General features: G+C 40.2%; 1 protein-coding gene across 2 annotated transcripts in view; it reads right to left on the bottom strand.

Annotated features, from left to right (window-relative positions):
- Window positions 1-8,436: 8,436 nt before the first annotated feature.
- The window catches only part of LOC117545313 (gastrula zinc finger protein XlCGF8.2DB-like), a 30,431-nt gene continuing 23,977 nt past the window's right edge, over window positions 8,437-14,890 (bottom strand). Inside the window, exon 2 of one of the 2 annotated variants that reach the window (XM_034215039.1) lies at window positions 8,437-12,372. In XM_034215039.1, coding sequence (XP_034070930.1) covers window positions 10,721-12,372 — 1,652 coding nt within the window. In that variant the 3' untranslated portion in view covers window positions 8,437-10,720. Of the gene's footprint in view, window positions 12,399-14,890 lie in introns of both variants that reach the window. The other variant, XM_034215040.1, reaches the window with a different exon arrangement.

Raw genomic sequence — 14,890 nt, 5'->3', positions numbered from 1 at the left:
TTTAAAATCGTGCTGTGCGACACGAAAAAAAGGGGAAAATCGTGTTGGTGAACACGAAATGCCATGAGACTGGGTTGCATCTAAACACACAGCCACGTAATGATAACAAAACAAAGGTCGGGGGTCATTGTTTAAGCAACACACCAATCAGAGAGCAGCAGTGAGCACAGCTCAGGCTGTGTTTCATATTTGTATTCTTTATTTCTGATGTATTTCACACAAAAAACCTTTAGTGGAAACGTTTTCACTGATATGATTTTTAAAAAAAAATGGCTTGGGCGGCACAGTGACTCATTTGGGGGGGCATGGCCCGCGAATGACCCACCATGACGCCGACCCTGAAAGTGCACCACATTCAGACGAAGAAATGCACCGTTTTCGACTGTCTTCCTAGTAGCTCTGTAGCCCCATCCACGAGTAACTTTTCCACGTCAGGTATTATGTATGCTAGCAGAAACACACAGAGTTAACTCAATTAGGAGGACTGTCTGAGGACCACAGATGGAAATGAGCTATTAGCTATAATCTGACATATTGCATCTCTTCTCTTTGCTGAGATTAATGTTTTTGTATGCATGGTTTTAAAAAATAAAAAAAAATTATACAAACATGGGTTAATGATTAGAGGTACCAGAGTTATTTATTTTGTTAAAGTTTCAGCTATTCTGTGTAAGAGTTGGTGAGGAGCTGATAATTTATTCCGGCAAATTACTCAGACCTACTAATTGACCTAACCGAAGTTATTGAGTCTATGTAAGTTTACTGCTTGGCTCAGATCCACCAACGTCAGCAAGATCTCACCTCTATTAACTCCCTGAAGAACCAGGTTTAATTAACTGCTGTTTTAATTCAGACGACCCTCTTAATCGGTTTAAGCGATCCCGAAGGATTTTGATATCAGTAAATGAGGTGTGAGTGTGGCAGGGTGCAATCTTACCTTTGAAGCAGGAGAAGAGAGCGCAGATGTTTTTTAAGTTGTTCCAATCCAAAAGGTGGGATCAGTTTATTTGAAGAAAAATAGGTCCAAACTAATACAGGGTTTTTACCTTCTCTCGTTACAACATTATAATCATACTAAACATATCATGCTGGGGTTATTTTCTAATCTAAAACCTTAATTCATAGTTCACCCATTAAAGTCTTCCGACAAAATCCAAAAAGAATTTCCTCGTGGTGGCGAAGGTTCTCTAATTAGTTCTAAAATCCAGACACATTTAAGAATAGTAGGTTATATCTCTCACAGGCTCCGCAAATGAGAAAAGATTTTCTGTTTGATATTAGATTTCTTGTTTTATATGTAATGTCTGCACCATGACATCAAGTCAAATTCCTCGTAAGTGTGAACCCACCTGGTGATAAACCTGTTTCTGATTCTGAAGTCTCAGTAAGCAGTGGTTAAGTTCAATGATTAAATCTTCTCTAACAGTTATTGTCAACTGTATGCTTTCCAAAGCAGATAGTGAGTCTGTGCATATCACCACCCTATCAGGTCTGACCTCTTCAACCCATTGTAGCCCAATAATTGCTGCGAGTATTTCTGCTGTATAAACTGACAAGTTATTTGACACTCGTTTTGAGATTGATATTTTGAATTCTGGGATATAAACGCCTATCCCCACGCATTCTTGGGCGACCCCGCTCTGCACCTATGCTATAAGATAGATAGATAAAGAGAGAGAGAGATAGATGGATAGATGGATAGATAACATTGCTATGTTTATTTTTATTAAAAAAATGAAGAAAAACATTCGTGCAAAATCGCAGAGACTAATTCATCAACAATTCTTTATTAAACTCTGATTTTTACAGTAATAATAATAATAATGGGTTTCATTTATAAAGCACGTCATATTTGATTTCAAATCCTGAAGTGGAGGCGTGTGGTGCAGTGGGTTGAGCGTTGGTGTTCGGATCAGGGGGTCACAGGTTCAAACCCCACTGACAAGACACTTCACTCCAAATTGCTCCTGTGGGGATTGTCCACAGTATTGAGTATGTAAGTCACTTTGGATAAAAGTGTCTAACAAGTAACAAGTAATGTAAACAAAGTAATGAAGTGCTACAAGCAGTACTGATTAACACTGCATCACATTCATGAATTAGAGTGTTTGTATCAGACCTTCATATGTAGAGGCTGTCCAGTAGAGCTGATGTTACTCTAGCTATCCTGAAGGTGGCAACAGAGGAACACAGAATATATATTTATATAAATAGAAATAAAGCAATGAAGTCATTAAATAAAGTAACAAATAATATGTCGTTTCACATGGAAGTTGGTCACCAAGAAGAAAGGACACAGGGAAAGTGCCATTTGAGGGGGGGACTCGCCAACTATCTGATATTAAATATAATAATATTTTGAATCCTCTTTTCATACAACTTTATTTATATTTTCAGCAAAACAAGTGCATGTATTATTTACATGTTGGATTGTTTATTTCTAGTCTTTTCATTTCTCTAATGTTCAATGTCTTGTCTTTTTATGCTGCTGCCACACAAACATTTCCCTAATTGGGATCGATAAAGTACTTCTTATCTCATCTTATGTTATCTTAATAACACGCAGGCCTGTTCCTCCTTGACTGCTATTCGGTGCTTTTATTAACATGCATTCTAGTTTTATAGGTGAAGAAAGAGACAGGAGCTTCTGAGATCCACGTGTTTTAGAAATGGACATTTTCAAAAACCTCAAATAGACAGTTTCTGTTGGTGAGGAACAAAGTGAGGGTCAGTGTTTGACTGTTAAACTACAGTGTGTGTGTTTGTGTGTGTGTCACCTAGCCTGGTTTTAGAAATCTGGATCTCAAGATGAAATTGTTTTCTGAACACAAAGAATAATTAATAAAATGTCAGGATCTATTCGTCTGTCATACCCAGCATACATTACAACCTTCAAAAATGATATGATACTTCATGATGGGTGTGTATGTGTGTGAGTGTGTGTGTGTGTGTGTGTGTGTGTGTGTGTGTGTGTGTGTGTGTGTGTGTGTGTGTGTGTGTGTGTGTGTGTGTGTGTGTGTGTGTGTGTGTGTGTGTGTGTGTCTCTGCAGTCTGGATCACGACAGCCACATGAGTGACGTCCAGACTCTGGCCATGCTGTGCAGTGTGTTCAGAGCTCAGCCCCCCGCAGACGTTTACTCTCTGAACGGACATCACCTCTCTCGATCCTCCGTCTTCCCCCCTCACCACTCTCGATATGTAACTGTTGGGAAAATACTGGATGTACTCTTTCAATATCAGAGTAGCACATGATAACAAAGGCCCAACTGTAGCTGTGTACATTACAGGATGTATGATTACATAGATGAAGCTCATGAGATACTGTGTTGAACATACGATAGCTTTGTTCTTATGATTAACATGATGACACAGCCCCTAGGGAGATAGTCATATGACTGTAATGTTTATTGCTTAGGTAGGCTTGAGCTAATCTGAACTAAGCATAGAATACTACTTTGAACCGGTATCCATGTATCTTGTGACTTTGTAACTCCCTCTCTTTTATATCAGCATGTGAAGGACACTGTTCAGGAACTAGTTGTACCAAATGCTCTGTATGTGATGACTACTTCCATTCTTGAGAGGATCATAAATACATGGATCCTGAGATTGAAGCTCAAGACGGTGACGAGTGATATTTGTCTAATAGTAAGTATACTGGCCTCTCTGAATCCCCCGTCTCAGTTATCCAGCAAGATAAACACTTCCATTCATCTCAGGACCACCAGGTTGAGATCAGTCACTAACATAAGCGGTGTGAGGCAAGGCAAGCTATTAATACAGCACCTTTCAACACAAGGCAATTCAAAGTGCTTTACTAAAATGAAAGACAATAAGAGCATTTAGAAATAGTGTAGCAGAAACAATTTATGTAATGGCATTTAAAAACAATCATTTAAAAGCAAAGAGAATAAAACATGAATAACACAGATACATGAATAACAGTTACAGTGCAGTGTAAAGTATGAATAGCTAAAAGCAGCGGCAAAAATAAAAGTCTTCAGCCTGGATTTCAAAGTAGTCAGAGTTGCAGCGGACCGGCAGGTTTCTGGGAGTTTGTTGGGTTGATGAAATGGGTGAGAAACGGTAGAATATCAGGAGCGATAGTCTGAAGGAGGTTTGAGGGGATAGGGTCCAGAGGACAGGTGGTAGGGCGGGCAGAGGTGATGAGGGTAAGAACCTCACTTGGAGAGAGAGGGGAGAAGGAGGTTAGTGTGTGGGTGAATTGTGGGTCAGGTGACCCAGCGGTGAGTAAAGGTGAGTCAGAAAAAGAAGAGCGAATATCATCAACCTTTTTTTCAAAGTAGTTAACAAAGTCGCTTGGAAGAAGGGAGGAGGGGTTAGGGGCTTTGGGGGGGTCCAGGAGGGTGGAGAAGATAGAAAATAGTTTTTTGGGATTGGAATAGGAAGATTGGATCTTATCTTGAAAGAAAGTGCTTTTTGCCTGAGAGATCGAAGCAGAGAAAGAGGAGAGGAGAGCCTGATAGGTTAGGAGGTCGTCATGGTGTTTGGATTTCCACCGTTTCCACTCTGCTGCCCGAAGGACGGTTCTATTAGCACGCAGTGCGTCATTTAGCCAGGGAGCAGGAGGGGACTGAAGAGCCTGCCGAGATGTGAGAGGACAGAGAGAGTCCAGAGAGGATGAGAGAGTAGAGAGTTTCTGCAGCAGAGTTTGGAGGCAGAAGTTGGAACGAGTCAGAGGAAGGGAGGGCTGAGAGCACCGATGAGGTCAGAGTAGAGGGGGAGAGGGAACGGAGGTTGCGGCGGACAGGTGCAGGATGAGAAGAGATTAGTTATGTTTGGAAAGGGGTAGAGAGAATGAAATAAAGAAGTGATCGGATGTGTGAAGCGGGTTTACAGAGAGGTTAGAAGTAGAGCAGTTCCTTGAGAATATGAGATCAAGGACATTGCCAGCTTTATGAGTCGGTGGGGACGGAGACAGTGAGAAAGCAAAGGCGGTTAACAGAGATGTTAGTTCGTCTATCTTCCCTGTCTGGAGGTTGAAGTCTCCGAGAAGTACAGCGGGAGGGCCAGTTTCAGGGATGTGTGAGAGGAGATGATCTAATTACTCCAAGAAGTCCCCCAAGGCGCCTGGTGGACGGTAGAGAACAACAATGGTTAATTGTATAGGATGGGTTACTGTGACGGCATGGAATTCAAAGGTAGAAGGAGTGAAGTTAGGTAGCTTGAAGAGGGAAAAGCTCCATTTGGGAGAGAGCAGGAGACCAGTGCCACCTCCTCTGCCAGTGGGTCTGGGTGTATGGGAGAAGGAATATGCTGTGGAGAGAGCTGCTGGGGTGGATGTGTTGGATGGAGTAATCCAGGTCTCAGTGAGAGCAAGGAAATCCAGAGACTGCAGGGAAGCATAGCCAGGGATGAAGTCAGCCTTAGGAACAGCTGACTGGCAGTTCCACAGGCCACCTGCAACTAGATGTTGGATCTCATTGGAGCATGTGGGATAGACGAGAGCAGGCCGGTTACAACGATTAGGAGATGCACGGGGTCAGAAATGTATTCTGCGTCTAAATCATTCAATGCTTTATAAACCAGCCGCAGTATTGAGAAATAAATTATTTGACACACAGGAAGCCAGTGTAAAGACTTCAGAACTGGACTGATTCACTTTCTTAGTGTTAGTGAGGAACCAGTGTAAAGACTTCAGAACTGGACTGATTCACTTTCTTAGTGTTGGTGAGGAACCAGTGTAAAGACTTCAGAACAGGACTGATTCACTTTCTTAGTGTTAGTGAGGAACCAGTGTAAAGACTTCAGAACTGGACTGATCCTCTTTCTTAGTGTTAGTGAGGAACCAGTGTAAAGACTTCAGAACTGGACTGATCCTCTTTCTTAGTGTTAGTGAGGAACCAGTGTAAAGACTTCAGAACTTGACTGATCCACTTTCTTAGTGTTAGTGAGGAACCAGTGTAAAGACTTCAGAACTGGACTGATCCTCTTTCTTAGTGTTAGTGAGGAACCAGTGTAAAGACTTCAGAACTGGACTGATCCTCTTTCTTAGTGTTAGTGAGGAACCAGTGTAAAGACTTCAGAACTGGACTGATCCTCTTTCTTAGTGTTAGTGAGGAACCAGTGTGAAGACTTCAGAACTGGACTGATCCACTTTCTTAGTGTTAGTGAGGAACCAGTGTAAAGACTTCAGAACTGGACTGATCCACTTTCTTAGTGTTAGTGAGGAACCAGTGTAAAGACTTCAGAACTGGACTGATTCACTTTCTTAGTGTTAGTGAGGAACCAGTGTAAAGACTTCAGAACTGGATTGATCCACTTTCTTAGTGTTAGTGAGGAACCCGTGTAAAGACTTCAGAACTGGACTGATTCACTTTCTTAGTGTTAGTGAGGAACCAGTGTAAAGACTTCAGAACTGGACTGATCCACTTTCTTAGTGTTGGTGAGGAACCAGTGTAAAGACTTCAGAACTGGACTGATTCACTTTCTTAGTGTTAGTGAGGAACCAGTGTAAAGACTTCAGAACTGAAGTGATCCTCTTTCTTAGTGTTGGTGAGGAACTAGTGTAAAGACTTCAGAACTGAAGTGATCCTCTTTCTTAGTGTTAGTGAGGACTCGAGTGTGAGTCTTTTTCAGTCGCATAACTACAGTATGTTTTGCAGTCCAGCTCCAGCACCTCCGACTCCGTCACTGCCGGCACCTGGAGCTCAGGTGAGTCTGCATGTTTACATAGTGCAGTTTTTAAATATATATATATATATGTCTTTATTTTTTTAAATATTTTTGAATTTTAATATTTGTGTTTATATTGTTTTAATGTTTGTATATTTAATTGGAGTGTCTATCTATATTTTATATACATTTATTATTATTTGTAAAATTTGTATATATTTTGTTTTATTGTTTATATTTAATATATTTATTTAGCAAGTGTATTAGCTTAGTTGTAGTGTTTGTATATTTATTTTGAATATTTATATATTCTTTTAGGTTTTTTAAAATATTATATTTCTCTTTTTATTCATATATTTTATTATAATTGATTTTATATTTAGTTTTATTATTGAAATTTAAAATGTACTTCCAGTGTTTATGTATTGATCACATGTATGTTTTTTTCTGTCTATAGCCATGTTTACATATTTAGTTGGGAGTGTGTATGGATCGTTTTTATATAACATGTATAATTTTATTGTTTATATATATTTTATATTTATGTTTATTATTTATTTGTGATGTTTAAATGTCTAATTGTAGTCTTTTTTTATATTAGGTTCTAATTTTTGTATACATTTGTTATATATTTAGTTTTAATGTTTAAACTTTTATTATCAACTGTTTAAAATATATTTGTAAAGTTTTTACGCAGTTTTTTTAATTGAATTTTTAATTTGTAGTGTTTGTATATTATTATATATTATTATTTCTATACGTATTTCCTGCTGTAGAGAGGAACCTTCTGACAGCACAGGGACGCCCCGGGACAGAAACAAACACACGTCCTGCTGTAGAGAGGAACCTTCTGACAGCACAGGGACGCCCCGGGACAGAAACAAACACACCTCCAGCTGCAGAGAGGAACCTTCTGACAGCACAGGGACGCCCCGGGACAGAAACAAACACACCTCCAGCTGCAGAGAGGAACCTTCTGACAGCACAGGGACGCCCCGGGAGAGAAACAAACACACCTCCAGTTGCAGAGAGGGGTATCTGATGTAGCGTCTACTAATTTAAATAATGATTCACTGACAGATTAACATAAAATCATAACACAGAATATAGATGTGTGAAATGGGTTGGTACTACCTTTATTTTTGGCATATTTCGAAAATATAACTCATAATTATTCATAAGAACAAAGAGCAAACATGTTTAAATAAATAAAAATATTTCCAGTGGACTGAGGAGGAAGGGTGATCCTTTATGTTATTATAAAATGTGTTTATTTGGCATATAATACTATAATAACTGATATTAAATACATTAATAATTATACATAAGCACTGGATGGAAATCAACGGAAAAAATAGGTAATTAAATAAATCATTTCAAGCAGACTTCCACATGTCTTGGTACTTCCTGTTTAAATGTAATTGCTATTAGTTTGCATAGCCTCGCCAGCTTTATCAAAGTTTACTGACAAAATAAACAGTTGTTAAGCTTTTAAATTAACTGTTAAGCTGTCACAGTTGTTTGGAGCTGCTGCCGGGTCTGCTTAAAAAAACACAACAATCTTTCTTATAATTCCCCTCACTGCCTGAACGTAGACACAGGTCTGCACTGTCTGACCACAGGGGGTTAAACAATAGCTAACGTTTATTAGCTAAACAGCAATAAGTGGTGGTGCACCAGGAGCTACAGGGCGGGCCGCCAACAGCAATGTAAGATAGTGTCGGTGTTTCGGGTCGGAGCCGGATCCCAGCTGAACAGCTTGTGGGACACAGCAGGAAGAAGTTTTAACACAGCGAGTCCTTCCTTTTCAAAAAGAGTTCACTTTATTAACAACGATTCTTCAAAAGCATCAGGATGAAATGTAACTCACATTAGCTAGTGATATCAACTAAACGATAAGAGATCAGCCGTTGCTTTTTCTTGTTCAAAGTAGTAGTAGTATTCGTTTATTAGTCCCCAAGGGGAAAATGGGTTGCAGCACATCACAGAGGCATTTCAAAAAGTTAAGACAATACATCACTGACAACAACATAGACACAGATAAAAACAAACAGACATAAGAAAACCAGATATCGGCAGACATGACAAGGGGCCTATAGGCCCTCATTTGCGAAATAGGGGGGACAGGGCCAGACCAGCTGGGTAAACAGTGCGTCCTAGCCATCATTTGTTCAGGAGTTTGATGGCTTGTGGGACGAAAGACAGCCTAGATCTGTTCTTTTTGAAATAAGGGGCACGATATCTCCGCCCGGATGGCAACAATTCAAAGTAAGAGGCAAGAGGGTGCCTCAGGTCACTCACAATATTGTGTGCCAGTTTTAAAACTCTGTCCTTATATAAGCATTCTATATTAGCCAATTAGATTCCTGTCAATTTACTGGACAATGTTATGGCCCTCCTGACTGACTTTTTCTGTGCCTCAGTTGCGTTGCCGAACCAGCATATGATGCCGAATGAGAGCACACTTTCGATAAAAGCATGATAAAACATCTTCACCATTCTGTTGCCGACATTAAAAGACAATAATTTACGTAAAAAAAACATTCTTTGTTGAGACTTAGCATTTATTTTCTCAGCCCAAACGTCCCATCTGAGCTTGTGGTCAAGCACGACACCAAGATACTTGTACTCAGTGACACATTGAATGGGCTCACTATTTAATAAAAGAGTAGGGTTGGGCGATTGTGCTATTCTAAAATCAATTTCCATCTCCTTTGTTTTTGAGGTGTTTAGAAGCAGGTTTGACTTCTCACACCAGTTAATAAAGAAGTCAAGGACAGGCCCATGCTCCTCTTCCTCATCAAAGAGGAGGCTGACCAGGGCCGTATCATCTGCATACTTAATAAAGTGCCTATTGGGAAAAGTGCTGATGCAGGGAGATTCACTTTGGTTTTTATGTCTATGTTTTTGGTCACAAACTGAGCAACCAAATGGCTTCTCCCATGTGAATTCTCACGTCTCTTCAGACTGTCTTTCAGGCGTAATATTTTCCCACACTCAGATACACCCATGGGTACAACTTCAGATACAAATGAACACATAATGAAATATGACCCCCGGTTTCATGATTGACAGGTCACAGTACAATGGGAGCTATCTACCCTTACCCACAATTTAAAGTAATTCACACAGACCATCTCCTCTTTACTCTTCTCTCTGTGAGGAGCAGCAAGTTCAGCTTCAGAACAAAGTGAAACACAAACAATGGCATCAAATATTATTAATATGTCGGGTAGTAGCCTAATAGATTTATTTATTTTCTTCTCAGAGTGTACCAGAATGCAGGGCCTTCCCTTCCTACACGCAGATCACGCAGACTGCGTGGGGCCTCACCTCGCTGAGGGAGCCTCATCTTGCGGAGGGGGCCCCTCAACTGAGCGCACCGTTATGCGGCGCAATTAGTGTAAGCGCGGCACAGTTTTGCCGCTGGGACACGGAGGGCCTCATCATATAACTTTGCGTGGGGCCACAAATTGGCCAGGGATGGCCCTGCCAGAATGCGTAGTTTATATGTTAGCAGTTCAAAAAATCTCCTGGGGGAGAATCCCCCCCAGACCCCCCTGCTGGGGTTGGGTTTCCAACATGTGTGCCTTTTTATGTTATACAGTTCAGCTTTGATTCCATCATCTCATTAAACTTTTTTAAAAGCATACTTTAGTTCTGTGAAGGGATATAAGGGATATATGCACTGTACTTCACTTTAATTGATTTTTTCTGCTGAAAAGCAAATAAGCAAATGTCGGGTCGCGATTTATTGACAAAGGAAAAAAGTGCGTCCCAAGGCCTGACCAGTTGAGAACCACTGGTTTAGAGTGTTTAACCGGAATAACAGATCTTTCCAATCACCACTGATTTCAGGGTCAGGAGAAGCTAAAGTCATGTTCTTGGCTGGCTCTGGTTCTCTGTCAGTGTCGCCATAAGTGTTGGTTACTTTGGTGTCATTAGAGCACAATGGACTTGTTTCTGTGCTTAATATTTGTTTTAATACACATTCAGACTTGACTTAGAGCAATGATGTTTTAACACATTTCGAGCAGGTATCGCATTATACACATTTACTGGGACTAACTTAAAGAGTTTGAACCTAACAATAATCACTGTCTTCAGTGTCAGGTTCAGAAGAATCTCCAGAGTTGTCCTCAGTCTCTGGTTGTAAATGTCTCTCTGGATCGGAGTTCCTGGCTGGTTCTGGTCCTCCACAGTCCTCTCCATCAGCTTCTGTTTCCAGGTGTTCAGCTGAGATGCTGGCTGGAGGCTCTGCCTCTCTGTTCTCCTCAGTTTGAGTTTGATGAAGCTGTGAGGACTGACGACCAACACACTTATGAAGTTTTACCCGATATCGCCGGGTGAATCTTTGGTCACAAACACTGCAGCTGAATGGTTTTTCTCCTGTGTGGATTCTCATGTGGTATTTTAAATGTCCTCTCTGTCCAAAAGATTTCTTACAAATTGAGCAGCTGAATGGTTTCTCTATTGTGTGGATTGTCATGTGTGTCTTTAAATTTCCTCTCTGTGCAAAAGATTTCTTACAAATTGAGCAGATGAATGGTTTCTCTCCTGTGTGGATTCTCATGTGTTTCTTTAAATCTCCTTTCTGTCCAAAAGATTTCTTACAAATTGAGCAGATGAATGAGTTCTCTCCTGTGTGGATTCTCATGTGGTACTTTAAATGTCCTCTCTGTCCAAAAGATTTCTTACAAATTGAGCAGATGAATGGTTTCTCTCCTGTGTGGATTCTCATGTGTTTCTTTAAATCTCCTTTCTGTCCAAAAGATTTCTTACAAATTGAGCAGATGAATGGTTTCTCTCCTGTGTGGATTCTCATGTGTTTCTTTAAATCTCCTTTCTGTCCAAAAGATTTCTTACAAATTGAGCAGCTGAATGGTTTCTCTATTGTGTGGATTCTCATGTGTTTCTTTAAATCTCCTCTCTGTCCAAAAGATTTCTTACAAATTGAGCAGATGAATGGTTTCTCTCCTGTGTGGATTCTCATGTGTTTCTTTAAATCTCCTTTCTGTCCAAAAGATTTCTTACAAATTGAGCAGATGAATGGTTTCTCTCCTGTGTGGATTCTCATGTGTTTCTTTAAATCTCCTCTCTGTCCAAAAGATTTCTTACAAATTGAGCAGCTGAATGGTTTCTCTCCTGTGTGGATTCTCATGTGTTGCTTTACATTTCCTCTCAGTGCAAAAGTTCTCTCACAGACTGAGCAGCTGAATGGTTTTTCTCCTGCACTACGTCTTGAATCACAGACAGGGTCTTGTTTATTTTTCTGAGAGTTTGAACCTGGTTCTCTCGTCTTCTTCCAATCAGCCCTGTCTTCAGTGTCAGGTTCAGAAGAGTTTTCAGTGTCAGGTTCAAAAGAGTCTCCAGTGTTGTCCTCAGTCTCTGGTTGTAAATGTCTCTCTGGATCTGAGTTCCTGGCTGGTTCTGGTCCTCCACAGTCCTCTCCATCAGCTTCTGTTTCCAGGTGTTCAGTTTGTCTTTGATGAAGCTGAGAGAACTGAGGTTTCTCTTCATCATCTTCACTCTTCACAGGGACAGGATTGAATATGGACTTGGTGATATCAGCCTCCTCCAGCGCTTGAAGCTGCTCTCCCTCCTGACTGGTCCAGAGTTCCTCCTGTTCCTCTTTAATGTGTGGGGGGGGCTCTGAGTCCTCCCGATCCAGACTGGAGCTCCACTCCTGCTGAGCAGGGGGAACCTCTTCGTTAACCACCACCAGCTGCTGGACGTCTGCAGGAAACACACATTCAGATAAACTGTAGAGTATTAGGGTTTAAAATCTTACCACAATTAACACTTATTTAACCTGTTAAGCCCTGAGCCTGTTTTTCAGGTCTCAGGCTCGAAAATGACATTCCCAGAACAAATGACCATATCTTCCCTTCTAACAGGGTTAAATTAATAATCTTTTTTTCAAAGTAATGATAAACCTGTGAGTTGGATGTAGAAAAGTCAGAATCAATATAGATGTTTTTTATTTTAAAGAAAATTCAGATTGAACATGGTAAAAAAACTGTAAAGTATAGTGTCCGTCCAAAAAATATTTTGTACTTATAGTGAAAACTAACCTTGGATGATGGGTTAGTAGACAAAAAGCTTTAGGAATCCAAAGTGCAACATATAATAAGTACCCTGTATCAAGATTGTTGCAAAACAAGTGACATTTGACCTTTTTAGACAGATTTAGCACAAAAAACCTCTTCTGGGGCCATTTGGGTGGATTTTCCTTATCTCTGGCCCCCCTTCTTCGATTTTGACATGTGACATCTCTTTCTGACCGTTAGAGCCAATAGAATCGAAGGGGAATCTCCCCACACACACGGTAAAACGAAAAGATGGGGGCTTCGAATGTGAAGTTTTGCTCCAGAGTGAAGCTGTCTCTAGGTCTGACATCTCAAAACCGAAAAGCAGATTTATTTCTCATGGATTATCAGAAATCATTCAAAGTGACACAGACACATTGGATTAACCTATGGATTAACTTCAGAATCGTTTTTATCGTTTTAATGCCATTGAAGACCACTTTTGACCAGACTACCACACAGGTGAACCATTTTGCCGTTTTTAGCTAACTAGCTCCATATGTTTTGATGTGTGCTCTTGTTATTATCTCTGAGAATTCGTATAATTGAGTGATAATGAGGGTACCCATCGATTCTGTGTCCCCTCACGATGTGAAACGATGGGTTGAGATGTGCAGCAAAGATTAATAAGGTTTTGTGAGTGAATTTCGATGCAGTCATCTGTTAGCATTTTTCGCTCGTTGCTAATTCAGAGGCTCAGCGTTAGCATTGTGGGTTTTCAAAACAAAAAAAACAAAAAAATTAAAATGATCAGTTAGATGAGTTTCTTCCCGTTACATGGATATAAAACATTCATAATTTATTAAATGAACATGCCCTCAGACACTGTTTTCTGCAAGATGTTGCAGGAGGCCCCCGGAACCGGGGTCTCTCGGGCTTAACAGGTTAACTTTGCAGCCCTTATCCATTCCTTATTTTAAATGCTTTTCCAGATGCCCTGGAGAGTTTCAGGACAACAGGTGAGTTAGTACTCTAGCCAATCTAAAACGTAGTTTCACTGCCGCTTAGCAAGGCGTCTGCCGTTCACGGAGTGTGAGGCCGTAGCCTTATAGTTTGTGACCTGTCTGCAGAGTCGTTAGCTGAGAACTGGTGTTGGAGTTTCTCAGAGTAGTCGTTTAGCATCTCTCTCCGCCTCGCTAAACCTGTACTTGGACTCATACAGGTGCATCTCAATAAATTGAATATCCTCGAAAAGCGAGTTTATATCAGTAATTCAATTTATAAAGTTTAAATGTATACATCACAGATTCATCACACACAAAGTGAATTATTTCCAGCTTTTATTTGTTTTAATCTTGATGATTAAATGAAAGCCAAAATACAGCATCTCAGAACATTTTAATAATACATAAACCAATATAAAAGAGATTTTCTATGGTAGAAATGCTGTCCTGAAAAGTATGTTAATGTTCCTGCTGTCAGTACTTGGTTGGACCTCCTTTAGCATGAATAACAGCTTCAATGCGGTGTGGCATGGAGACTATCAGTCTGTGGCACTGCTGAGGTGTGATGGAAGCACAGGTTGCTTCACTCGCGGCTTTCAGCTCGTCTGCATTGTTGGTTCTTGTGTGCCTCATCTTCCTCTCGACAATACCCCATAGATTCTCTACAATAATAATTCACAAAATTCTGACTTTCTCAACATTTTAACTTTTTCTAAAATGTTGAATCTCAACATTCTGACTTTTTTATGGAAAACTCAGAATAGTCACGTTTTTCTCCAAATCCTGACCTTTGAATAAAAAAAATCTCTAAATTGTTCAGATAAACCTCAGAATTTTTACTTAACATAAAACAATTCTGACAAATGTTCTCATAATCCCGATTTTTTTTCAGAAAAAACTCAAATGCTGAATTTTTCAAAATGATGGTCTTTTCAGAAAACCTCAAAATGTGGAGAGGAGACATGTCATGCTTTTCCGGTTATTACCCATCCCCTTCTGTGTTATGAAGGTTTGTATGCATGTAAACAGTGCAGAGTGACAAACCCTCAAAGTACACCCTGTAGCGAGTAAAACTCTAACACAGAAAATACCTCCCCAAAACGCCTCGTTGGAGATACGTCATTGTCCATTTGATTCTTCCGGGTACGGCATGATGTCAACCCATACCTGGAACGAAATGGACCAATCCGTTGAGCCGTTACGTTTGTGCACCGTTTTGAA

Source organism: Gymnodraco acuticeps, unplaced genomic scaffold (assembly GCF_902827175.1).
Source record: "Gymnodraco acuticeps unplaced genomic scaffold, fGymAcu1.1, whole genome shotgun sequence".
In the NCBI taxonomy this organism is placed as follows: domain Eukaryota; kingdom Metazoa; phylum Chordata; class Actinopteri; order Perciformes; family Bathydraconidae; genus Gymnodraco; species Gymnodraco acuticeps.
This window is presented reverse-complemented; position numbering and strand designations above follow the sequence as displayed.